The sequence below is a fragment of the Perna viridis genome, chromosome 4 (genome assembly GCF_037379345.1).
Source record: "Perna viridis isolate PV_CMFRI_1.1 ecotype Kerala chromosome 4, ASM3737934v1, whole genome shotgun sequence".
Lineage (NCBI taxonomy): Eukaryota > Metazoa > Mollusca > Bivalvia > Mytilida > Mytilidae > Perna > Perna viridis.
In genome coordinates, this window is record NC_142448.1 from 8618770 (window position 1) to 8646488 (window position 27719).

The 27719-nt window shown below is 32.2% G+C and overlaps 2 protein-coding genes across 3 annotated transcripts in view; both read right to left on the bottom strand.

Annotated features, from left to right (window-relative positions):
• Window positions 1-13268, bottom strand: part of LOC148618739 (uncharacterized) — a 33035-nt gene extending 19767 nt beyond the window's left edge. The window contains 20 exon segments of the mRNA XM_088577918.1: window positions 127-347; window positions 1026-1268; window positions 2067-2250; window positions 2502-2669; window positions 3084-3298; window positions 3617-3758; window positions 3974-4008; window positions 4522-4651; window positions 5883-6083; window positions 7151-7431; window positions 7901-8057; window positions 8336-8554; window positions 8958-9081; window positions 9249-9520; window positions 9931-10131; window positions 10557-10781; window positions 11189-11315; window positions 11574-11868; window positions 12425-12773; window positions 13128-13268. Coding sequence (XP_088434044.1) covers window positions 127-347; window positions 1026-1268; window positions 2067-2250; window positions 2502-2669; window positions 3084-3298; window positions 3617-3758; window positions 3974-4008; window positions 4522-4651; window positions 5883-6083; window positions 7151-7431; window positions 7901-8057; window positions 8336-8554; window positions 8958-9081; window positions 9249-9520; window positions 9931-10131; window positions 10557-10781; window positions 11189-11315; window positions 11574-11868; window positions 12425-12773; window positions 13128-13268 — 3930 coding nt within the window.
• LOC148618740 (uncharacterized) lies at window positions 13143-27717 on the bottom strand. Of its 2 annotated transcripts, none has more exons than XM_088577921.1 (10): window positions 27483-27716; window positions 23334-23408; window positions 22163-22240; window positions 20214-20269; window positions 17998-18171; window positions 17399-17545; window positions 16811-16924; window positions 14575-14838; window positions 14075-14207; window positions 13143-13277 (listed from the first exon to the last, which is right to left on the bottom strand). In XM_088577921.1, the coding sequence occupies exons 1-10, from the start codon at window positions 27500-27502 to the stop codon at window positions 13271-13273; spliced, it is 1068 nt and encodes a 355-aa protein (XP_088434047.1). In that variant the 5' UTR covers window positions 27503-27716; the 3' UTR covers window positions 13143-13270. The 2 variants fall into 2 exon arrangements, with proteins under 2 accessions (XP_088434047.1, XP_088434046.1); XM_088577920.1 differs by lacking the exon at window positions 13143-13277 and adding an exon at window positions 13305-13980 and having other exon boundaries at window positions 27483-27717.
• Window positions 27718-27719: the final 2 nt, after the last annotated feature.

Below are 27719 nucleotides of genomic sequence, written 5' to 3' on the forward strand. Positions count from 1 at the left end.
ATATTATATTTTCTCTGTTTTTGTTATGTGTTTTAAGTTTCATTATTCGATGTAATGACATCTAATTTATTTATCGCTAGTCCTGCCTGTTTCGGTTAGTATGAATTTTGCTAATAAGCTATTTACCTGATATAAAAATTCCTTATTTGTTCCCACCCAAACATTTCCTCCAATTGGAGCTGTAAGGTCTACTACTACACCATCACTGCAGGTCGATACAGCATCTAATATTTCTGTCCATTTTTCATGTTGAATTTCCTTTCTTTCAGCATGGACACATACAGCGTATCGTTTTCCATGTATAAGTTCGTGAGAATCATTGAAATGTACATTGATATACCTGTGTTCTTAAATTTTAAAGTATAATATTTCGTCAAATCAGATGTTATTGAATTTCACATTTCAGGCGTAAGTTAAATGTAGTAACAATCTTACAGCTTTATTGGCTTATAGTAAAAATAATTTCGAAGAATTATAGCAAGTAGCAATATTTGGAATAAGGCTTTGAAATGTGAGTGGTTTGTTTTGATAGTTTCATTAAAATTTGTATATCATTCAGGTCCTTAAATGTGAGGTTTGTTTGTATTTTCACTTTTGTGAAACACCTATCATAATTATATAACATATCCTCATTATCAGACATGTCAGTTTTCTAAACCACTCCAATTAACATAAAAAAGTTGTACCTCCATTAACACATTTGGTGATTCGCTTATACCATTATGTTTATATGGTCTCGTACAATGCTTATTACATTAATACTTATACAGCCAAAAGAACAAATTTGATGATACTATCAGGAATATTTCTCAATATTGGCTTCATTTGGCTGTTTCATTTTACCAGAATAATCTAATTTGATAATTTTTCTGGTATCATTTTACTTTTATGACTACATTGATAATAGTTGAACACGCTAGATGATTCCTCTGGTAGCACTCTATATGTGTAATCTTGATCTGTGATAGTTATGGTAATATTTTACATTTGTGGTCCACAATATGACTCTAATAAAAACAATTTACCTGTATGACCACATTTGATGATATCTGGATGAGAGCAAGAATCGGTGATAACAAGATCAGTGTAGTTTCTGTAAAATGTCAAAGCATCATTTGGTCGAACTTCTAAAACACCCCACTGATATGAATCATGGCGTAAAGATGGCCACACAGCTGATAATACGTTTCTAGTTGGTATATAGTCTACATCTGGTAAATTCCATGGTGTGTTAGGTTCTAACAAAACATCCTTTAATGATCCTTCTTCTTATTAAAAAAATTATACAATTAAAACTAAGTTTTAAATCAAACAAATCGTTCAATGCCTGGCATTTGGTTGAGGATTGTTTTATTGGCAATCATATCACATTTCCTACGTTTATATAAATTATCGAATTCATAAAGAAAAATATTCAATGTATTGTTCATTTTCAATTTTCAACTGGCTTTCACCCAATTTGGCCAATTTTGTTGCTGAATTAGACATATTTCCTTCCTTACAACTATCCTCAAATTGTTTGTGTGTGAGATACAGGAAAATGTATGTCATAAAAGAATTCCACGAAAGATATAATTGTCTTCTCCAAAGAATATCTTTAAGTATTTTGTTATGATTTTAATAATATCTTTGTCATCTCGAATATCCATAAGGATATCTTTAAGTATCGTTTTTATGATTTGAAATGCGCTTTGTACCAACAAATGTGACTTAGAAAAATAAGTGAATAGATAATGTCCGGACAGGCTCTTTTTAACTAGTGCATTTGATCAATGGTCAAACACAACCAAACCATCCATCAGCTCAAGGTGGCTTATCTAATTGCATTTTCCTTTTAGGGTTTTTTTATTTTGTAGTTTTTTTTTTTCCTAAGCCATTTCATCTCATTTCACAATTGTTAATACTGTATACATTTTACTAGAAAAATATAAATTCTATTAAATTGTTTCTATTCTTTATCTTACCAAATGTTATACCGCATATAGGTTCATTGACAGAAGTAATATAGCTGACATGAACTTGTCAACACATTATAAATGTAAATTAAGCATAAATATTGTACCTACCAGTTCTTCCAATAGCGTCAATTACTGCCCTTGGGATGATCTGGCTATGCTCATCTTTTATGCGACATTTCTTTATTTCTGTCTGAACTTCACTCCATACGCTAGCCTTATTGTATCCTCGTAAAGCAATTCTTTTACACTTTGCAAAATCTATATCATCTTCGAGGATGATGTCAAATTTTACCTAAATACCAAGTTTTGTATTATTTCTTTTTTTGTGGTTGGGTAATTTTTTTTTCAAATGTCAGACATTTCATTTATTTTACAGTCGTGTGTTCAATCTTCAATCAAAGCTGGACAGAAATACTATCGAGTGCTTGACACACTCTCTTATCCATTACAATAAAAAAGAAAATACACCGTTGATACAGAAAATGATTTTACAGAAAAGTAAATATTTTGATGACACGGAAATCTAAAATTAGAATAACTCACATGAGTATTATTTATCCTTTGAACTGTTAAAACCCTTTCCCACTTTTTATAAACACCCGCTTCTCTTGAACCGTCGACAATTGCCCATTCATAAAAGTCGATAGCTTCTTTGGCTTCCGTTCTGTCTTCTATATCAGGGTCATACATTTGTTTTGTAAGGACTGTCATCTACAATATAAACTACTAGGACATTGGTTACTTAAAAATAATTAAATCAAACAAAATAAAACAAGATACAAAGGTAGATTTGATACGTAAAAGCCGGGTGCTTTAGTGTTAACATAGTTAAAGTGGAATCAGTTCGACCCATGGAAACACTTTCGTCAGGCAATCTCTTGATCAATCGTAAGATAAAATAAAAAAAACAACAAATTTGCCTATAACACAAAAGATAATTTTTGTATACGTAGCACAATACTCATTAATTAAATTCAGAATACACAAATAGTTCAAACTATCGATAGTGTTTATTATTGTGCGCTTTTTGGAGTTAAAATGGTATATAATACAGAACATACTCCTGAACAATATCAAACCACTGTTTCTGTTGAATTGCCAAGTTGTTATATTGATCAGTTTTACCTTCGACTTATCTAGTTGAACTTCGATATAGCCTGTAACTGGGGCAGTAGGTACTACTGTAACACCATCACTTCTCAATGGAGGAAAGCAAAGATTGTCAGCACATAATTTTATATTAAACCTGTAAGTTCTTCCCGGCTGAAGATCTAAATTCCCCAGTACTGCTACTTGATGACTTCCAATGTATCCATACTCAATAAAAGTACTCCAGTAGTCTGTGTAAAACAATTTAGGGTATGCATGTTTATATGAACATAGTGTGGGTCATATTATTTCAAGCCAGTTTCAAATTTTCATGTTAATTTTGGTCTGTGTATTAGCAATAAGTCAATAGGTATAAAATGTATGGTAAATGTATGAGCTATAATGAAACGTCTATTAATACTGCTAAAGAAATTGCTTTACATAAACAAGTTAATTTAAATATAGGGCGCACTATTTTGCAAATGTACAACATGTATGAAAGTATGCCATATATTTATTCAATTCAACCATAAACATTGCGTGCATGCATATAGTGTTATTTCCCTAACCTCCAACGGGTGATCGTATATCTACAGATATCCAGGAACTTCTGATAACATCGTGTAAAGCTGTTGGAATATCCCATTTAGCAAACAACGTAGTCGTTGAGGTTTGGTAATCAATATCTTGTAGACAGTCCTTCAAAATATCCTACAACCAAATTGTCACAATACACATAATATTTAAAACTTTATTACAGTTATTAAAGCATCAAAGCTTTATTGATTGCTCATTGGTGTAAGCATTGCTGTGTGCAAACCAAACGGGTGCAAACACCAAATCGTGTATCATGAACTTCTGAAGCAGTAATCTTTGTCGGCTTGAAAGTTAATTAATAAGTCTTAAAATTTGATTATTATACTTACATTTGTATGATGACTTTCATTTAGACTTGTTTCATCTACAATGAAATGACGGGAGATGTTACCAGTTAAACTAACATTATTCATGGACATTTTTAAATTCATATTGGTATATTGTTTGTATATATTAGTGTGTGTGTGTTTTCGGAGTGGAATACCGTTACTGTAATTATGTATAATCTATAGTAATTATAAATTTATCTTAATACTATTGACATTAAAATTATAGATAAATCTCGAACCAGAATGGCTGGTTAAATTTTATTGCACAGAAGTTTAACTGATAAGGTCTCATGGAGCTTTCTAATGGGAATATTAAAAGATGAGTTAATCAATGACTTCTGACATAAAGTTATCTGATTAATGTCAATCTGTAAACTATTTATCTCTTGTTCTATACTTTGATACTAAGCATTTTTCAGATTCAACGAGTCGATGCAAACAAAAAAAAACAATATAATTTGATGATTTATTAAATAATCAGCAAATTCAAATCAAGAAACAACTTCATCATCTTCCGTACAATGTAAACATAACATGTTTCTACGTACAAGTGCAAACGGGACCGTCGTGTATTGAGATTCCTGATAGTTTAGTTCCGGTGTCAACAACCATTACTCCATCAGAATATGACTCAACCGTACCAGCTGAAGTAACGGCTTTCACAGTGAAATAATATTTCTGAAACATTGTTTTAAATGAATATTAAACAGAACTCTGTTCAGATCACATCTTACAGTTACACGCAGTTCTTGATACCATTTTTGAGTTTACACTTATCTTAGTTTGTATGAAATGCATTTAGAATTCAAGTAGAATGAGGTATATCCTACATACGGTCTATAATGAACAAATATATGTAACACATACAGACATTTATTTTGAAATATTGATGGATCAACTTCTCAGATCTCCCTTTTATTTAAATTTTAGAGCTGTGATCGTTGTTTGTCAAAATGCAAAGGGAATTGAGACAATAATAAGAAAGAGGTTTTATTGTTATATATTGCATCAAATAAACTCATTCTACATTATCTCCGTATATTGTGTGTATAATCTATGAAATATGTTCTGCAAAACTGTTGTATGGTTTGAAATTTAATTTACACCATACATCAGCACAATTCTCGTCCCGTTCAGGATTCCAATTCCCATTCTTAAACTCAAATATACTATAGAATAAGTAGATTATGTAACATCCAATAGTATCCTGTGTCAGATACTTTCCACCGAAAAATAATACCAAATTTAATCCGGGGATATTTTATAGTTAAATGTTTTCCATGACTATTAAATTGTTTAAATACCCAACCTTATGATAATAGGATTTAACACACACATGTCTGAAAGGGTTTTCTTTAGAGATACTATAACATTTTTTAAAAAAATGTCGGGCTTGGTTTTCTGTTGGGTAAACATAGTTCACAGTGTTGTAAGTGTTAATGATTTGGAAAGTTTTTTGATATGACATATTATCCAGGAAGATTTTAAATATTAATTTTCATCAAGGATGTTTTTCGATATTAATAAGTATCCTGGATGATGTTTCATGGGATATTTACAAATAGTTTTTCATTTAGGATACTATTTACTTGATATTATCCATTTTATCATGAGTATGAGCTCTTCATATGTGTATTTTATTCAGGATTTTATTTAATACTGTAGTATGAAATAATATCCTGTCTTCAATTGGGAATACCTCTAGCTTTTTCATAACAAAATATAGTAATTAAAATATCATTGTTCAAGTAGTGGAAACAATTTGATAGGTGTGGAAACTTTTTCATAGCGAAATAATATCCTTCGGAAAAACAATTAATGTGAAAGAATTTCTACAGGATAAGATTTCATCCAGATAGTATTATGTCTTACAATTATATCTATTCAAGAACTATTCATGTAAAGATACCTGAAAGGAGACGAGTTGCAGGTTTGTAAATATAATTCGATTGATAGAATCATCAATGTTGTCTCTTTTGGCGAAATCACAGTCTCCACTTGTTGTTCCTAAACAGACTATGTACATAACAGGTAGATGAGGATGACGAAAACCTGTCCATTGCACAGCCAAGGTATTAGATTCTTCCGAAAAATCGACATCTATTACATCCTGTAAGATAAATCCAATGTTCTAACTGGGTTATGCATCTGATCAGATGTATTTACCTACTGCATGAACATTTATACATTTCATTTTATGTTCGATCAGTAAAATGAAGTAAACTTACAGAAGAAATAGAAAGAGTAATAATCAAAGCAAATAAGATGCGACCTAAAAAAATAAATAGATACACATGCCAAAGAACACGAAATGAATTGAATAATACGTCCAAAGAAACACAAGTAAATAAGGTACCCGGACAACTAGAGGCTCTTTAGGGCCTAAATCGCTCACCTTGCTCGATAAGCAACATTCATTTTTTGTAAAATCGGCCATATTTTTTCTTCAATAAAATTTCCGAACGCTCATACCTAAGAAACAATCATATCAGTTTTCATTAAATTCTGTCCACTAAGGAGGAGCACATCTTTAAAGTAATTAAATTAAAAATCGCAAAAATATGTCGAAGTAGGGCAATATTTTTAACGTTTGCTCAACAGATCTACATGAAAATATGACCACAGATAGATATCACCATGCAAAACATTTATTTTTGTCAGAATTTGGCTAAACTTAACAATTTTGGAAAAATACGTGAAAAACTCCTATCTTAGATCAATATTCTTTTTTTTTTAGTAACGGCTGTCATGTTTTTCGACAGCTGAAAAATACCCACATCTTTTCTTATCTAGAAACATCAATCGAAACGCTAATAGGAAGTCATGTCAAGGGTAAACGAAAGAAGAAAGGAAAATATGACAGGGTGAACAAACAAGTTCTCATTTTGGAAGATTGATACACCATAGTTCATGATAAATATTATAAAACTTCTGAAGTGATAACTTCACAGATGAAGCAGCATACTCCTCTTTCCTGAAGCCTTGTTGTTTGAAGTCTAGCACGGTACAAAGGGTCCACGTAGCGTCGGTAAGCTCTGGCATAACGTATGGTATGTGATATGAAAACTCCATACACAGGTGCTAAGGGATGTTGCCACAGATGAAAGGGAAATTGACAATACTGTATGAAAAGTTATCACATTTGTTACATTTATGGTTCAGTACAGTGAAACATACCTTAACATTTTTGTTGTTGACATCGTTTGGATTAATATCATAAACAACACCCACTGAAGGCACCTGGACATCATGTATATAACCCTCAGATATCTTTGACGTGCTTAACCCTGCTAGGTTTGTTACTTTAATTGTCACATAATACATGTCATGAGCGTGTAACTTAGAATCTAACACAGATAGATCGATAGCTGTACATTCTGGTGGAAGTGTAGGCGTACATTTAGAGTTATAATTCAATGGTTGGTATCCTGCAACTTCTGTGCGGTCTTTAGTTTGTCCTTAAGTTAGATATAATTAGATAATTTATTTCATTGATCCATGATTAATAGAAAAAAATATGTACATTAAAATCTAAGCAAATCTGAAAAAAATAAAAATAGACCAATGCGGCAAACAGGATAGAATAAAATTACGTAAAACTTAAGTAAAGATAAACAATACTTCACACATCTAGAGTTGGCTTTTAAATAGCCCCTGGAACTGCTAATATACCATTTTAGTGAATAAGGCAACACACTATACTTTAATGGGCATGGGATCCGGATTTGGGATTTGAGCCAAAGATTCTGCGGGTATAATTTACAGTAATGTGTCCAAATCTTCCACTTAAACTCGGGCAAATATAATAGCTTCATTATCTTGTTACAGTTTACTCAAATTTAACACATTATACAGAATGGGTATTGTTTTTCCTGACAATGTACTTTTGATCCGAGTAGCAATTAAAAAAAGCTTAGTAATATTTACCGATTGCAAATTTAAAATTGAGGAGATAATGGTCCTCGGTGTCTTGAAAGGCTCCTTTTGGCCAATTTGCAATAAGTATTCCGTCCTCGTATTTGACATCTATTGTTGATCCATGATATGTTGGAGGTGTCACATCTATTATAATCGGTCCAGTGCTCTATAACATATGGACGATTACCGTAATCTGAATACAAATTGTTTGTAATTCCTTATCCATTTTATTTTGTAATAATTAATATGTTTCCGGCCTAAAAATGTTATACAGTTGCATTACAATAGGTTAAAAACATATACAGGAGTTCATCGAATGTACTGAACATAGCTTCTTAAAATATTATCAGTTGTAGATCTCACATTAATCCCTGAAAGACACAGAAATATCCATAGAATGTTTGGCACAATTGTTAATTATACTTTAAATCATTTATTTTGTACCTGATATCCGGACACTCCACTTTTACTGATGCTTTTTATGACAATATAAAACAAAGTTCCCTCTGCTAGGTCTGGATTATCTACCCTGATGTGACGATGATGTTTGGTTGACCTGAACGGCAAAATATCAGGGGCAGGGCTATGTCTGGTGGATGCAAATCCTATTTCATAGTCAAACACAATTCTCTCCTCATCTACTGAGTCCCACGTAATAACCATCTACAGACGATTTCAATGCAGTTCATAGTTGTTACAGTAACATTTATCAAACATGTTCAAATAAGTCATATTACTGGTGGTAATAAAAACTACCAAATAGTTGTAGTTAAAAAAACAGGTTTTGTAAGAAAACTAATATAAAATATTTATACCTCGTATTTCTTTTATGACCATTATATCAATACTTAGGTAAAATTAATATCGTTAAGTTCAACTTAAATATTACTTGTAACTACATTTATTTATTTTTAAACGTACTAATGATATTAGACTTGTTTCGGTGAATTAGAAAATCAGTCTGACTACATGTAATATAATATTGTCTAAATTTATTTTTTAAAAGAAGTTAGCATAGCCTTGTGTCTTTGTAAATCCATATAACTATTAAAGGTATGATACATACTTGAGATGTTTGGGGAATAATCTGTAACAGGTTAGAAAGGGATGTCTGAAGCTGGTTACATGTCACTAAAAATGACCGAGTTTCTGGAATCAGTTTAATATCATCTACTATCAAAGGACTGGCGCTACAAAAAAGTAGCAGTTACTTACAATACAGTTTTAATCTCAATTAATTCAGAAGGCCGAACACTTCAACAATATGTTTAAAAAACCATACAACAAATTTACCTAATATTTTATTAAAATATAACCTTTTAAAACCAGGACAAAAAGTCGATCGTACTGTATTTACCTGCAGCCTGAAGAATGATTATATGGTGCTCGTGTCATGTTCTCCGCCAAAACCCACACTTGACCATCCATGTCTTCAATGAGTTGCGGAGCCGTCCTTGCTCCCTCAACAACGACATTTTTTACAGATGGTGTAATTGTTACTATGGTGACACCATTTGAACATACAGCATGCGAAGCATCATTTGCTCTGTTCATAGCCACAACAGTAATAATGTATGTACCCTCTACAGTGGCTGTGTGGCTGACGGACGTCAGAGTGGTTTCTTTTATCTATAATATAATTATGTTGAACAGATAAAAAATGTGTGTGACAAGTGTTAAAATACATATATATGTTTTATTTTCAAGTAAATATATTTTTATCGGGTAAAGATACTGACATTATCAACAACGTGAATCAATGACATAAAATAACAACAGTAAAATAAAAAATCAAGGTAAATACCGCTATCTTTATACATATGGTAAAACTGAGAGTAGAAACATGACTGTAGATTTTTCTTAAATAACAATAAATAGAGTCAACAACCCTCGAAATCACTGTTTTTACTGCATGTGCGTTTTGCAGGTTTTTTTATCAAATAAACGTGAGACCTCAATTATTAAGAAAACAGGCAAAACATTGGTCATCGATGTTCTAAACCATTTCATCTATGCCTGAGATAAAATAATTTATATACCTGATCACTTGTTAAAACATCCTGTATGTTTTGACAATGATCTGTCACTATGTATTTGTAATATTTTACTCCACTCTCTGGGTCAAAGAACCCGTCCCAGTGAAAGTTCAATGTTAAATCCTGCTGATAGTCGACTTCTGGACCTCCTGTTACACCATCATGCACACTGCCTGGTTGTGGTGGACTAGTATCAATAGTTATCTGTAACAAAATGGTTTATATTCCAAATAAATTGACTAAAGTTTGGTGATTTTTAATCTCCAGTACGATTATATACTTTTAATTGAAATTTCTTTTCTTTTGCACCTTCACAATTTCCTTGAAAAACTTGAAATTGAAGTTAGTTAATGTCAAAATAACTTGTAGACGGCAAAAGTTAGCCTTGGGTTATTGCGAGAGAAACAAAAAGTATTGAATACAGATAAAGCATTCCTTAAAAGATTTCCGAACATTAAATTATATTTAAATGAGTCTATATCGAACTTGTCTTTACGGAGTTAGTACATATGTATACACTATATATTTATAAACACTGGATGTCAATGGCTTTTATATTACTTTTCAGAGCTTAGCTATGCTCTCAGTTGGATTTTGACAAAGGGAGCTTAAGGAAATCAACTATTTACCTTTCGAGTAAGTATCGAAGTCAACATTGCCTGGTTAATAACTGTGATCTCTATAAAATAATCTGATTCGTGCAGGCCCTTGTCTTTCCCTGGATAAAGACCAGCTCCGAGTACTATTTCCGGTTTAATATGAAAATGCCGATGGAAACATCCATGGTATAATGTACAGTAACAATCAGGACCACGAGGATCAGTCTCGTAGAGATCTTCACACAAAGTAATATTCTTGAAAAAAATGTAGCATTTTTTTCTCATCAGTATGAAATAAAAGTCACAATAAAACTGATGTTTTGGATGAAATCTACCTTTTAAAAAGTTTTTACAAAGAGACGAAATTAGGAATATTCGGAATTTGTTTAATCTGAGAATCAATGAGATTGATCTAAGATACAGTCTGTCCCAATGTGAATAGTGAATAAATGCATTTTCCCTTACGAAAAATATTCTAAATCTATGTAGGAACGATGTAATCATATCATCTTAGAGTCATGAAAATAATACATTTTATAGATATTCATTTCTTCAATTTTCACCCGATAAAATGTAGTCACGAATATTCCATCTGTCATAACTGTTGCACTTCACAAATATGAGTTTTCAGACGTATGTGAATTTCAGTTGGAAATACATACTTCTGCATTGCCCTGAGCGAGGATATGGGAACTTCCATGCAGAATTTCACCTCCTGTAAAATTATCGTATAATTTCCAATGAACACTGTGGAGACCGCTGTGGTAATCAAAAGCATTCCATTCAAACCTGTCGGTCCAAAAATTAAAAATCAAAAACGTCAAATTCAGCTCCAAGAAGATTATTTTTCTAAGATTAATCTTTAACTTTGCGTCAAGATATTGAAAATCCTTTCAATCCGGTGCTAATTTAACAGTATTCTGTTTAAAAATAACTGATCTCTGTGTTCTAGAATCATGATAATAAAACCCCAAAGACATGAACTAAACTACTAATACTAATTGATTGAATATTTTTCAGGAATATATAAAACTTAAAATTGCTCACGTCATTTCTGTAAAGTCCTCCAAACGGTGTACAAATAATTCTGTTTTATTCCCATATGACAACCATAAGTTTTCTATAATTGGATAGGTTACATCCCGATATACTGTAATATAATCTTCAATATATTCTCCAATTATGTCTGTTGCTTTAACGAAGATGTCTAGTTTCTCGCCATCTTCCCAAACGACGTTAAGCACTTCCGTTTCCTGTAAAATATCTATCACGTTGGTGTAGGCTTTGTACGACTTGACATCTTCACCGGATACTGTATAGTTAACGTCGAATTTAACAACTCCTACAACCAAAGCATATTTAAAACGCTATATTATCGTGTTCGATACACGTGGACTTCACTTCAAATTATATAACACGTTAACGTTTTTAGTGTTGCGTCTTGACGATATGCAAAACATACATTGTGTTGTATTCCAAAATCATTCAAGAGAAATTGGTGCACCTTGTCCATGCTCCCAATTTTTAGTGGAGTCCGAGTTGCTCATTTGCTTTTGTTACTTTGTATGTATGATTTTAGTTACTTTATGTTCTTTGTTGTGTATGTCTGTTTTCCATGTCTGGTCTTTGTCCCTGGATTACATTCTTTTGATTACAGTTATAACCTTGGTTCCCTTGATTACTCTTACATATCTTTTAGGAGATTTTCAAAAACCGCATTATTGTAAAGGTTTTACCACTTATAAGAGAAGTAATAATTTGTACAAAACATATGTCACGACATATATAAAACAAAATGACAATATTTTTCTAATTCAATGCGTGTTTCCTATATCTTTTAGGTTTTAAATTAAGGACGCTTCAGCCAAAGTTAAGTGTAAATATTGGCGAACTGATACCTTTGACATTAGTAAACAAATTAACAGTCCTTCGTTCAAAGAAGTCGTCATATAAGTTGTCTACGTGACTGTTGTTTTCCACTGGAAATAGCCATTTATTCAAATCATGTCTTTCATTCATAAATCTTCCAGGCCACGTGACATGAAGCGGAGTTGTTTCTGAGACTACCCATGTCCGGTTGGTATCCATGGTGCTCTCCTTGACTATCGTTCTGGTTCCCTCTATTTTTTCTACTACTGACTGGTCATCAAAGAACAATAAGGATCTCGTTGACTTATAGTTACCAGCCTTATCAAAAGCTGTTAGGATAATAGAGTACATGCCTGGCTGTGTTACATTAAATTCACCCTTAAGAAGAAAAAAAATAATATGGTATTATTATCAGGAACATGGCAATATATTACTTGCGTACGGGGAAGAGTTGTGGCAGGAAAGCTTGTGCGTGCACGGTTCACCGTGTATATATACATCGTTATCAGAGGGAGTTTTCAAATTATCGAAATGACAATGCGTAGTTTCAATACAAAGCGTGTTCATCGCTAGAAACTAAGAATACAAATGAAGATGCGTCACAATACAACAAAAGTAACAGATAAGAATATTTGTGACCGCTGTGAACATGTTCTTTTGTGAATATGGTATAAGACAGTGATAGAGTTCTCTTTTTTTTTTCTTTACTTTTACGTTTTACAATATCCATACCTCCTTAAGATTTGTCTTGTTGGAATGAAACAACTTGTTTTCTTCTCTAAGAAATTGTCCATAATCAGCTAGGCGGTAAATTTCATACTCATAAAAATCAACTCCAGCTAAATCATCTGACCACGATTTCCATGTAAACATTATCAATTTCTGGAGAAATTAAAAATTCCATTTTGAATCAAAATCCACTTGAAACATATGTTCATGTATCTTGAATGCTAAAGACAAAATCCAAAACTACATCTCCAGTATCACTATCAAGTATTCTTTAATAAACTCGTTCCAAATTTAATCGTCAGAGTATATAATAAGACAATAACATAAAGCAAAGCACGGGACATAAAGTTGATGAGACGGACAACAGTTTTAAGTAACATTAAAATAGCAACTTCAATAAAAGTAGGATGACTTCGGGAGTTTTGGATTGATACGTCCTTTTGCTAATTCTCAATGCTTTTCAATCAGCGCATGGAAAAAGCAAACATATACCCGACTAAACAACATTTTTCATCTTAGGATTGATATATTGTACACTAGACTCTCGAACTTTACTGAAAATTCAAGTATTTTTAAATTTGATTAACATGATAACTAAATGTTAATGATAAATGGCTTTAGTAAATTTAAAATCACCTGATCAGTGACATCCGTTACATCTATTGGTGAGTCGGAACATCTTCTGCCTAAGTTCTGTAGACAGGTATAATAAGGAGTTATATAATCCCATTGAACAGTGTAACTCCTTGTTGTTGTAATACCCGTGAGTGATGTTCTGACTGTTGATGTCAAAGAGTTTTCTCTGTTCAGATATCTTAAGTAACCTCCATTGCGGACTTGTATTGTGAAAATAAGCCTTCAAAATTAAAACAAAATGATTATAGAGCATAATATGAAATTATCAAAAAGTACAAGACGAATCAAGAAGTACAATTTTTTTTCCTACTTACTTGTCTCTATGGCCAAATGTGGGTAGAGATATTGCACTATTGTTAGTGTTTGTTCTTGAACATACATAACTTGTTGTAATAGGGTAATCTTCAGTGGCAGGACAACTAAATGTGCTAAAACTGCTGGATGATCCTGTAATTATAAAAACATGTAATGTGGTGTCAACTTAAACTTTAGCACGGGCTATAAATAGAGCGTCTCTCAACTTATTGTGTGTTATTACGCTACATATTGTAGACGGAATTCGGATTTTACCATGATAGTTTTATTTTCAAAAATATTCAAATTAGATATTCTAAAACAAAATTAATTCGACAAATAGACGATGATCCTTGCAAAGAGTAATCAAAGAAAACCAAGAACCAAGATTCTAGCAGCAATTTTCCTTTTGCGTTACTATGTACGAAAATATTATTATTAATCTTGTCACTCTTGTATTGATCTTATGAATACTGATTTTAAATAGTCAATTCTTATCATATAATGTATACAAACTTACCTATTATATATTCCAATTGCATCTGTCCATAAACAATGCCATAAGTAAAATACGTCACAAAATGTTCAGGATCCAGAGGTGGAGGGGTACCAGAAGCGACAAATTTTGCATGAAATTCTATTTCTGCTTTATTTAAATCCCCTTTGTTTGTAAATCTGATCGGCTGAGGACCGGTCTCACTTGGATCTGTCGGTGTCGTCACAGTTTCATGAGAGGGATTATGTAATTTTATCTCAGCATAAAGGATTGATGTTTCTTCTGTAACTGTTTTGTAATATAATAACAACTTTAATTGTATGTTTAGATCAGTGGTGGATAATCAAATAATTTCAGGTAGGTTTGATTATCAAGAAAATCATTAGTTGTGTTAGCATTAGAGATTGATCAATGCATTGGAACTCATATCTATGTAAGATTTAAATAAACGGCTACGAAAACGTTTTACTCTCGTCATTTCTTTGGTATTACTCAGATGTTTTTTCATGCTTATTTTTATCCGTTAAAGTAATTTCATACGCGATAAGTAGTGTTTATATAAATATATATTGTCAAGCAATATAATTTCCCCATAGAAAGCAATGCAAAGTCAGCGTGAAATAATTTTCCAATAGCACGAATGCAAATATTAATTAATTAAATTTATTAATTGATGACGTCATCCGTGACAAAATTTCATTTTAAACATGACTGAATTATATTTCCATACAATAAAAGGGTTGTTACATAAGAACTGTGGAATATTATCCCTCGAAGATCGTATATTACATTCGTAAACTCGTGCAATATAAAATCCCATTCGGTTAACCAATTGATTAAGTACGCCCAGAAGGGATTATTGTTCAATCATAAACAAAATTGGGGAATATTATCCCACGTGGAATGTATATTGCAATCGTAAACTCGTGCAATATAAAATTCTACTCGGGATAATATTCCACAGTATTCATGCAATAACCCTATTTTCTTTGTATATTTGTGTTATTATATAGATGCATGGAAGTTTGTTTGTTTAAGGGTTTGGACGGAGATCGTTCTCACTGTTTTCGACCCTTACATCGAAGTCAGTCCCAAGATGATGACAAGTATCCAGCTTTGTTATAATTTAAAGTATACTAATTCTCAGCTTTCAATACTATTCATATATTCTGTGTATATTATTCCTTCGGCTACAACAATTTCATATTCGGTATAGCAAAATTTTCCTGGTTAAAGGAATTTGGACGTTCTTGTAAATAATCGTGACCAACACAAGTGACCAATAAAATTTTCCTCAAAATACTACAAGGAGGACTCAGTTGCTGAGTGGGTGGTAGGGTTTCAACTTTTATTGCATTTAATTATTTTTACTCTGTAGAGTTAACAAAAGTAATCAATTACATAGTATTATATTATATTGGAACAAATACAAGCAAATTGTCTTTCCAACAAACAAATCGCTGTGAAGTGAGGCTAATAAAATGCAAGAAATAACCATATAATAAACACTCATCTCAACCCGAGGGCGTAATAATATTAACTTGATATAGATGGTTCTGTTAACCATACAAGATAGAGAACGGAGTGATTAAGCAACGCTCCTTTCAGATTGGACTTCATCAACTGACTTTTTAAAGTCCACATAGAGTAAAATAGAATTTTGTTACCCTAAAATATGGCGATAAGGATAAGAAAATACGAAATTGTGTTATCTCCTCCTCTTTACCGTTTATTGAATGGCTTTTATGTCAATAGCATATAAATATAAACAAAATATGATAATAATAAAAATGGTGTGAGACAACGATTCATATAAGCATAATCAAGGAAACCAAGGTTATAGCGGTAATCAAAAGAATGTAATCCAGGGACAAAGACAGGACATGGAAAACAGACATACACAACAAAGAACATAAAGTAACTAAAATCATACATATAAAGTTACAAAAGCAAATGAGCAACTCGAACTCCACTAAAAACTGGGAGCATGGACCAGGTGCACCGGTAGGGTAAGCGTCCTCTGCTCTTCTAGAAACATCCGCCGAGTTGCTCATAAAATGTCAAGTCCGGGGTAGACAAACGAGGAAAGGAAAACTATGACCCGTTGAATAAATCAGTTTTCATGGTGCAGATGGATACACCATAACGATCCACGAGTTCATGATGACGACCATAAAACTTCTGTAGTGATGACTTCAATCTTGTAGCAACTGAACCCTATTCCAGACGCCTATTTGTTAGAGTTCTAGCGCGAACATACTTCTATCACATTGATTGCCTCCAAAGCCAGAGGTACAAGAGCAAGACTCTACTATTTCATTTGTACAGTTTCCTGGGTAACATCGGGTGCTATCTGATCGCCATGAACACGCCTCTGAAAGTAGATTGAACAGCGATATGTCAATACATTATGTTTTATTTACAGCAATAACATTTCGAAAAGCTAGTGTTATCATATCCCTTCTTTTAAAATTGAAAAGGCATCATACGCAGCTGATAGACCTAGATGTATATTTGTACCGACATATTGGGCAATTGAAAAGTGTCTGATTTTACAATGTTCTGTTCATTTTATGGTGAGATTTATATAGGTTCAACTGTATTCTTATTAACCAAATTGATCATGTGCATAAATTTATAGGTAAGTTTGTTTCGATTTGGATGCAGGTTCCTTGTGTTTCTTTCTGTTTTGTTTTTTCGTTTGTTTTTTGTTTTTGTTTTGTTTTGTTTTGTTTTGTTTTGTTTTGTTCTGTGTTTGTGTTTTATTTTGTGTTTTTTTTTATCTTTGTTTTTTTTTATTATTTTGCATACTTTTTTTCTTTATATTTTTAGTCAATTTTTTACTTACTTCTACATTTTTTCATAGCTCCATCATAATGGCGTGTATATCCTCTAAAGTATATCTTGTCCAATATCTCGTTCTGACACCATTCGCAATAGTTATCACTTATTGAGTTACACCTTCGATGGTTACAATTATCAATACTCGGACAAACTAAAGAATAGTAGAAAAAAAAGAAATTAGAAAATAAATAAATATAGTGAATCAAGTAGGATATTTAAGTTGTTTCATTGATAGAGCTTTTTAAACATTTCCAGTGGTATACAGGGATATATGAAACAAAATATTAAGTGCCCTGACGTATAACAACAAAATGATTGTATAAATATTTGCATGGTATTTACAATCGAGTAAGCATAAAAATGTAATTATGGCATCGACACCACTGATGTTCGCTGTGAACATTACCTGTGTACTTAAGGTTTAAAGTTCTGTAGTAAAATTTATTTGTAAAAAACTTTATTTAACAAAATGTACAAGGAAGTAACTAATTTTCTTTTCACATCATGGGATGGTGCATGTCTTTATGAATATATCGTCATTTTTGGCGACAATGTTTGGTTTTTATGCTTTATGGTAATCTTAAAACCCCATTCAATATTTACTCAAACATTGGCCTCCAGATTGGTAAAAGCCATCCTGACAGTTAGTACAATATCCAGGAGATGAACAAGTTCCCCCTCCACTATTACGTGAACTACCTGTACGGTATCTTATTATATCGGACGAATAAGGTTCGTTGCAAGCATTGTTAAGACGTGTACGTCCATTGCACACAGCTGAAACACAACATTGAAAGTCAAAGATAAATATTTGTTTTAATTTCTATTGTAAATAACAAAACTAATGTATTTAAATGAAATACGGTGAAAAAAAAAACGTGAAGGCCTTCAATATTATAGTATTGTTATGAAGTAATTTTCATATTGATATTGGTTTATTTATAGGTCCAAGGCTTGTCATATATCCATGAGGCAACGCCAAAGGCCAATATGACGAGCTCAGGACACATAAACCACCCAATATGATAAGTACTAAGTAATGTATTAACTACAGGATTAAACTATTCTTTTATATAGAGTAAGCTGCCCAAAATCATTTTATGAAAAACAATGGTTCACTATAGGGTTATCTCGACGTGACTAACACTATATATTTTCTCTTCTTATGCTTGTCTTTAGAGTAAAGGTCCAATGTTGCCAAGACTTTAATAACCAAATATAGACCTCAACTAGGGAACAACTTCAACAGTATCCCAAAACACTAACAGCATGGTTGTAAGTTACACATGGCGCTATTGATTGATGACGTCAACAGTATTGATCTGCGTTAGGAAAATATTGATTTTATTATTAAAAAAAAACAATTTATTGCTTTCTTATTTTTCTTTCCTGATGTTCTTCACATTAAAACATACGAATTGTTTATAAATGATGGTGATTGGGTAAAAACAACTTTGGCTTGGTTTACTCTTCAACATAAACCGCTTCAGGGTAAGGTTTATGACTTAACGCACTAATTAATATAGGGCAGATTAATAACAATAATTAAGTATGCAGTATGGGCATTTGGGTAATTTCAATCATAGAAAGAAAAATATATATAACAGTCCTTCCTTATGTTTAATCTTATATCAAACTTTAACGAGTCGATCAAAAAAAAAGGCTAAAAATACATACAAAAACTATTCTATTAGATGATATACAATATACTTTTATCTTTCCCAGAAGCCATTTGATGTCCTATAATCAATAAGATCTTAAACCCACAAAAAAGTCATGCTGATTTATACATTATGAATGATATTGGAACTTAGACACTGAGAAAAACACTGCAAATTTTGATGTTTCTTTTATGCTTTGACGTTTAAGGTGATACTTATACAAAATCATATTAGCAAACAATCGAGTATACCCTTTGAATCAAAATTGTCGTTTTCTCTACAGGCGTTTAACTCCATTACAATTATTAATGCGGAGATGAGACTATTATAGAAAACAACAAATATTCAAATGCAGTGACGTTTGGTATTGATTGGATAGACAGTTGTATTCTCTGAAAACTGTTCGAAGTATGTCTAACTTGTTCTTATTCTATTGTTTGGTACAGAGGTGTTTTAAAGAATCAAGAAAAGACACAATAATACAAACCTTGCTAAAATATTTTAAAGATATAAGACCATTCATACATATCTGAGCCGAAACAGTTCATAAATTTGGAAAAATTGCCTTCCGCAACTACCGACCTTAACAGCAAGCATTTTTCTTTATGCTTATCATTTATATATTTTATTGGCTTTCGACTGATGTATGTTTTAGATATGTGTCAGTAAGGTTGATTGAAATGAAAGTGTTGCAGAATTTCACGCTCATCTAATTAATCACATCGATTTTGTTTTAATGAAGGCAATTTTCTCTTCATTTTCATCATTTAACCTAGTGATGTGGGTCTGTATGCTTGTTTTATTTCATATATATGCTGGTTTGTATATATGCGTGTAGTTTACAGTCAATCTCCAAAATTAATTTCACAGAAACTTATCATTAAAAAGGATATATCTAAGTAACGGTTTAAGTTACATGGTCATTTCATAAATATGAATTAACGACAATAAATGTCATTCGACGACAAACATTATTGCTCTGTAAAACTCTTTCACTACAGTACTTTTGAAATGTATACACATATGCACAAAGCATATTTACAGACTATTATTAACATTTTTTTATTCCAATTACTAAATCTGTTGTTTCATGTATAAATGCAATTGCTGCGTAATAAACTCGAACCGTGATTTGTTTTCTGTAACTTCAATACGTACGATAACAGTTAGGCAAAGGTGAATATCCAGAACAGCAAATGTCTATCTTACGTGATCTACAAAGCAAAAAGAAGTTATTTACTTGGCCCATAGTACCTCTTTTGACTGGGAGTATTAACCAATGTTCCCCACCAACAACCTTCATTTCCTATTCCTTATACCTATTTATTTTTACCATTTCCACGTACGTATTAATAGTGGCTAACACATGCACATGTAACGAAATCTAATCAGTTCACTTAGACATTTTATTTTCTACATAAAATAAATCTTTTTGAAAATGTTTCGTCTGTTAATTACGATTTTCCTGATATTTCTATTAACAAGTATGCCATGAGTCATATTTGTATAACCCCATGCGTCAACAGAATAGGCCTGCAGCGGTTAGCTTGTCGTAAAAGGCGACTAAATAGTGCTCAGAAACCGGGGGTTAGGTGCTCTGCCCACAGAGCAACTGGGATGTGTGCCCCAGGTGGTGGAATGGGGTACCCCTGGTGTGTCACATGCTGGGTTTGTCAGGCTATTATACTGAAAACCTGACCGCAAACCATAGTGGTGCACCGTGTTGGGAAAGATGCCACGTTCCTTGCATGTTAAAGAACCCTGCTGTGGTATTCGATAGGAGTAGGAACCTTTGCGCTCCGCCACAGGAGGCTAAATTGCCCGACCCTACCTATCCCTCCCTTTTTCTAGTGGCAATCTAAATTTGTCGACCCAGTTGCCCTTGTGTCCCATCCTTTTTTTATTTTATCATCATTTCATGTTCTTTTTATCATCCCTTTCATGTTCATCGTTTGAATATAGCTGAAATATTGCTGCTCGGACGTTAAACCCCAACAATCAATCAATCATATTTGTATAACGCAATCGAAAGTCGTCGCCTTTTTTCTGAATGAACAGTCAAAATAAAGTTTCAAAAGCTGCCATTTTTGTGCGACCTTAAATGGCGAATCTTAAAATGAAATTATAAAACGGAAATGAATGTTAAAATGAGATGTATGACCTCCCGAATCGATTGCAACTATTCCAAAATCTGTGCGACATTTAATACCAAATATTAAAATGGATGTTGAAAGAAGAAATGAATATAGAAATGAGCCCTTGTTCCGTCCCAAATTCCCCTTCACATTCTTTTTTTCAAAGATGCTTCAGGATTTGTTAAAACTTTAAAAAATATTTAATTTGTGAAAAAGCCATTGAGATGTTCCCTTAAGTAATTTCCATTTTTTTATTTCGAATGCTGAAAAAGGTGAAAGGAAATTGAGTTCCGTTCACTTTGTTGACTGTAAGGTAGTGATTAAGTACTAATCTCTGTAGGAATCAGCTAGTAAACAAATCATGGTGAAAAAAACACACACAAGTCTTTCCATAAAATCGTGTTCGAAAATGTTAACTGAAAAGCAAAAATGGCATCAATTTCCTTTTTTAATAGTCAGCAATTTCAGGTATAAATTATATAAAATGAATTCCAATTTCGTTATCAAAGTGATACATCTAACATTCCCCTATTATATATTGTAACTTTGAACTCGCTTGTCTGCATAATCTGACACTTATCAAACGAATGAACTGTCAATTCGATTTCAATAGACCATCATCTATGTGACCACTTTGACAAATTCAATTTTTTTTCTGAGCAAGATTTAATTTCTTTTCAATTTTGCTTGACTCTTACAGATTCAAGTAACGAAAGACTTTTTTTCATAATATAGGTTGTATAACCTTGTTATATAAGCTTAATTGTAGTTATTTAGTTCGGTCAAAAAAAAATCGGGTTTCAACGGAGTTTTTTCCTAAGATAGTTTTTATGAATATATATTAAGTAAATGCATTTCAGTGTTTATTCCTTTGATTTTCACTTTGGGGTAGCCAAATTAATTATGAGTTGTGACATAAATTTCGTTTAAAACATTGCTCATATTTTGCCGTACATCACATTTTTTTCCTACCTGTGATAAGTGCAACGACTCCATCCTAAAAAGCCACAGCTGGTATAATGTGTTGTTTGTATGTAATAATCACATCTACTGCAATAAATAGGATATAACACGTTTAACCTTATATATACGTTCGTTTAATTTTTTAATCATTTTATTTATTTATTTATTCAAAAAGATGAAAAATCACGAGAACAGACGAAATTTGAAAGAAGATAAAGCTAATTTTTCTTTGCGTTTGTTTTATTTACTTGTGTTTATGCATAGTTTTGTAATTTACGACTATTGATTGTATATTTATTTATGGGTAAAATTATGCCCACACGTAAAGGAGTAACGAAATTGAAAAACTTGAAAGACAAATGCAATTATTAATTTTTTTTTGGGGGGGTGTATAATTCGCGCAAGCAAAGTGAGATAAAAACGTCTTTACGAGATAAGTTGAAAGTAGGTTGTTTTGCAAGTAAGTGATTTTGAAAGAGTAATCAAGGGAACCAAAATTCTAGGGGAAATCAATAGAATTAAATCCAGGGACAAAGACCAGACATAGAAAACAGACAAAGACAACAAAAAACACAAAATAACTAAAATAATACGTACAACGTAACAAAACTGGGAGAAGAAACATCTTGGTTTATATTGTTGATTTTCGCCATTAACTATCCTTATTTATTCATACATTATAACTATGTAAAATGAGGTTTCTATGTGAGTACATTTTGATGTCTTTTATCTCTGTTCTTTGAAGAAACACCCGAAGCCCATATATGGATAAGGGATCGTGAAGAGAGAAAACAAATTACGATATTCAAGAAACTCAATTGCTACCAAAAAGGTGAACAGTTCTTGCTTCCTACAAAACAACCGCCGTGTTATTCGTTAAAGTTCGTGTTGGTTGAAATACAGGAATTACGTTAAAGAATGACAGATGGATATTGAATGTCATACCGGAATATCCATATTAAACCAGGTCTTGGAGACCATCTAACGGATACAACTTGTTAGTCGATATTTTTATAAGCATGGCCGCCTTATTCAATAAATACATTGTTAAACCGAAAGAAATTATTTTTTCTTCAATTTCTCCTGTTCATTTTACACTGACAAGGTTTCTTTTGGGGGCTTCCTGAGCACAAGTGTGACAAATAAGAGTGCTTTACAAAACTGAATTATAATAACTTACTTTGACGTTACTGGCTCAAATAATACAAGAATAATCAATAGTGCAATCATTCTTATTATATAAGGCATTTTTGTCCTACAAAAATAAAAACATTTTTAAGCCAGGAGAGACAATACATGTGGGTCAAAACTTTATATCACAATATACAGACAAGTATTTTTAACAGTAGGTGGACCATGATTTACTTTTGTGTTAACTGTAATATACATGAATGAGAAATAAGCTCGTAAAAGCATTGGTGTTTAGATGTCTAAAGGCAAATTTGTTTGTAATAAATGTAGCAACGAATTCTGTTCCCTAATGATATCTGCCAAAGCTTGAAACACTGTTTTCATATCAAACGCAAATAAAGATTTAACTGTCTCCTGATTCTAACTTTTGAATGTAAAAAGGCTCTGTATAATTATCTAATCAAATGATTTAGAATAGCCCTGTCTGTTTTCTCTTACCGGAAAAAAATATCTTAAATACATGTATATGTACAATGTACACATAGCATACATGTCCCTTTATAAATTCGATATTCTATATGCATTTTAACGCATTTTTGTGTGTACAAAATCCTGTCTCTTAAGATTTTTGTATATAATGTAAAATTACATTTTTTTCGTATTTAGTATACACTTTTTTTAACACACACCAAAAAATAAAACTTTTATAAACCCTGACCCATTATTATATAAAAGCTGTCTTTGCCGCACCTTTTACGAGGTGCATGGATGAACATCTAAATTCTCAACGGTCATGTGTACATGTCTTCATGTAGTTTTAGGATTTGTTATGAAAGGTATAATCTGATATTGGTTCCAAGCTCCTGTCGTGGTATATGTAGTCAGAAGTTCAGCTTTTTGTCTTTTTTTTTTTAATATTCATGCAGATTTTAGCGTCTTATTTTGTGTTAACAAAGTTTTATTTTATATCATTCAGCTGCCTCAAATGATACATTTCATTGATTTCTTTCCAAAGTTTTGTTATCCGCCTCCTGAAAATCTTGAAAAATAAAGGCAGGGTTGTGAACTTGGAGGGGTTGGAACAATGCATTTTACGTTGTAATGTTATATATGCATGGCTTGGCTGCGAATTATTTGAGGTTTCATGGTAAGAATATCTACGTGACATTTAAACAAAAATCGTTTTGTCAACCTGATTTTAAGATATGACAAGTTTTTTGCATTGGACTGGAAATATTATCATTTGCATAGGTAAGCGTTAATCTTCAGAAACTCAAGAAAGAAGACACCCCAGGCACCCCAACCCCGCTGTAAATATTATACGAAAGAGGAAGATTTGACGTAGCGACATATCCATTTGCTATAGAACTATACTAGAATTCGTGACAGATTATTTTCATACATTTTAACATCAGATTGCTATACGTCTTTAAAAAAAATACTATAATATTGATCCATGATTTCCTCTTTTCTCGCCATCTTTGTGACTAATGAATACCGATAATTCCGAAAGCGGCAGGTTCTTAGCTCCCGCCGTGAATCAGACAAGACCGTAGGAGATAACGAAATGTATGATAAAATAATGAACACCCATATAGATACATTTATTTCAATCTTTCAGGACTACTTACTTACCCAGTTTTAAAAATGTATCAAATCTATCAGAGTGAACCCTTACATTATTTCAACTTGATAATGTTTGGAGTTTGTTATTCTCCTGGTATATGTAACACAAGAAATGCAGATAGATACTCTATAATATGACAGATCTTTTCATTCTTCGTTGCCGAGAAAAATTTATAGGAAATATAATTGAATGATCCTATATTGTTGAAACTCATTGCCGACAATACCAGTACTTCACCAAGTATAACAGTGCTGATTGGTGAAGTTACAATGATAGTGGCAATTATCATATAAACTGATTTATTCAACGGGTCATAGTTTTCCTTTCCTCGTTTGTCTACCACGGACTTGACTTTTTATGAGCAACTCGGCGGGTGTTTCTAGAAAAGCAGAGGACAATTACCCTACCGGTGCACCTAGTCCATGCTCCCAGTTTTTAGTGGAGTCCGAGTTGCTCATTTGCTTTTGTTACTTTGTATGTATGATTTTAGTTACTTTATGTTCTTTGTTGTGTATGTTTGTTTTCCATGTCGGGTCTTTGTCCCTGGATTACATTCTTTTGATTATCGCTATAACCTTGGTTCCCTTGGTTACTCTTTCTTATTATTGTTTATATTAGTTCTTTGTATTGATTTTATTCGTAAGTAGAAAAAGTAATCAAAGATACCAAGATTTTAATGGAAATCAAAAGATCATTATCCAGGGATAAAGAGGTCAATACAAACAGAAACACACACAACACAGAACATAAATAACCAAAAAAGGTAATACAAAACCAGTTAACAAATCAATATAGACCATGATTTCCAAGTTAATAAAGATTTATTTGTGCTCAAAGAGCAAACAGGGATCGGAAAAAAAGTTTTCCGACTCACGTGGTCTTCACCCCCTCAATACAATTTATCACAACAATTTCAATATAAACGCAGAAGCATGCAACAGTTGAACAATCATTACCAAAGGACATTTACATGTAAAGCAACAGCAATAATAACAGTGGAAAGATTGGACACGATAAAAGTAGAAATCCGTTGACAAATGAAATATTTAAGTGTTTCAAAATCTAGGTGTCGTTATTCTTGTTTTACAAGGGGTCGGTCAGGAAAAAGCTGACAGAATCTATTGTGTAAAGCATTTTGGCCTCTTTAATGCTATGTTTTTTTTTTATGTCAAAATGAACAAAGATTCCCAGCATGTCAGTGTATTTTTTTCCAAAATGAAATTGAAGTGAGTGTTTTTTTTTCAGTGTAAGTTGTGGCAGTGGAAAGTATCTAGGGTTGTTTGTCAAGTGGTTTTTGCAGACTGGTGCCGCCAATTTATTGACTTTGCTTTTCGGATGTTTCGAGTTTATTGACCACCATGTTCGCAAGGAAACTCATTGCTGCGTATATAGTTAACTTAATGCATATGGTATCAATCTTTTTTTGTCACAAGTCTTATAATGCGTGCTTTCGTCATACATATACGATATTACACGTTAATTTGGAAAATTATCGGGTATTTTGCGAAATTATCGAGTTGTAACACAATAGTATCAAGTTATTATAAAAGTACCGCATTATAACGCGAAAATAATCTTTTTAGTCTACCAAAATATGCTCGATGGGCTTTTGTTAATTTTGAACATAATGTGTGTCCAACAAATATATCAAAAATTGATATGGATAAAGTTAAATACCTTTGGCACTGTTTGTTGCCAATTTGGCAAGTTGAAATGACATGTATTCATTATTATATTAATTAAATTAATTATATAATTATATTAAAGGGTTTTGAAGAATATAATATTTTATTCTTCATTTTATGGAAACAAACAGATACAAACAATCCGCATTGTAAAATGTAAAAGATACCATCAATATAAATGCAGACGGAGTACAAATAACCACGACAGTGATGTTGTTTACGAGATCTTTAATTTGTGAATAAAAACATTTGATATAGGCCATTACCTTCGAGGCATTCGGGAAGTTTGCACGCAGCATCGTAGAGGGAATTTCCGAAGTTTTATTATCCATACATATTTTTTACATTAACAACACCCTTTCTGTTCTGGTGATTTAAACTTATTAAAATGCCATCAGTTGTTTTTCTTTACCTATGGATACACAGGTTTGTGCAAAACAACTTTAGGTGCTGTTCATTTGTTAATAAAACAAGGACAATCTCGCTTCTTATATTTTATCTAAAACCTAAGAAGTTTGATAAATTTACAAACTAGTCGTTGATATTGATGTAGAAATGAATATTTTCATATTAAATCTACTCCAAAGGTCCACTTTAACTAATACGTGAATGCAAATGCGTGATTTAAATTGGGTCTTTCTGCCCTGACATTTAAGGAAACACTGAATTTTGTCTAATTCTCATGACCATTCGGCTAACTAGACTGTACAGCCATATTAATTCCTCGTAATAATTTTACAGCGTAAACGATATCGCAAAGAAAGTTTTGTAATTAAATAATAATACAAAATCTATTTTCTGTTCACAAGAAACATTTTTGTTTATATATTATAGACTATATGTAATATGTATAATTCTTATATAGAATTATAACATTAATACTTACCAAATCACCCTTGACTTCATTCAAACAGGTTTTGATAGGTTCTTCTCGGTTTAATTTAACGGCCTATTTTCCGAACACAGGTATTTATCTTCTTCACAACGCAAGTGCGTAAAATAAGAGAAATATGAAGTATTCACTTCAGAATTTTAAATCCATACAATTTAAGCTATTTAAAAAAAAATGCTATCATAACTTTTGTATTGAATAAAATGATACACACGCTCTTAACTGTCTAAA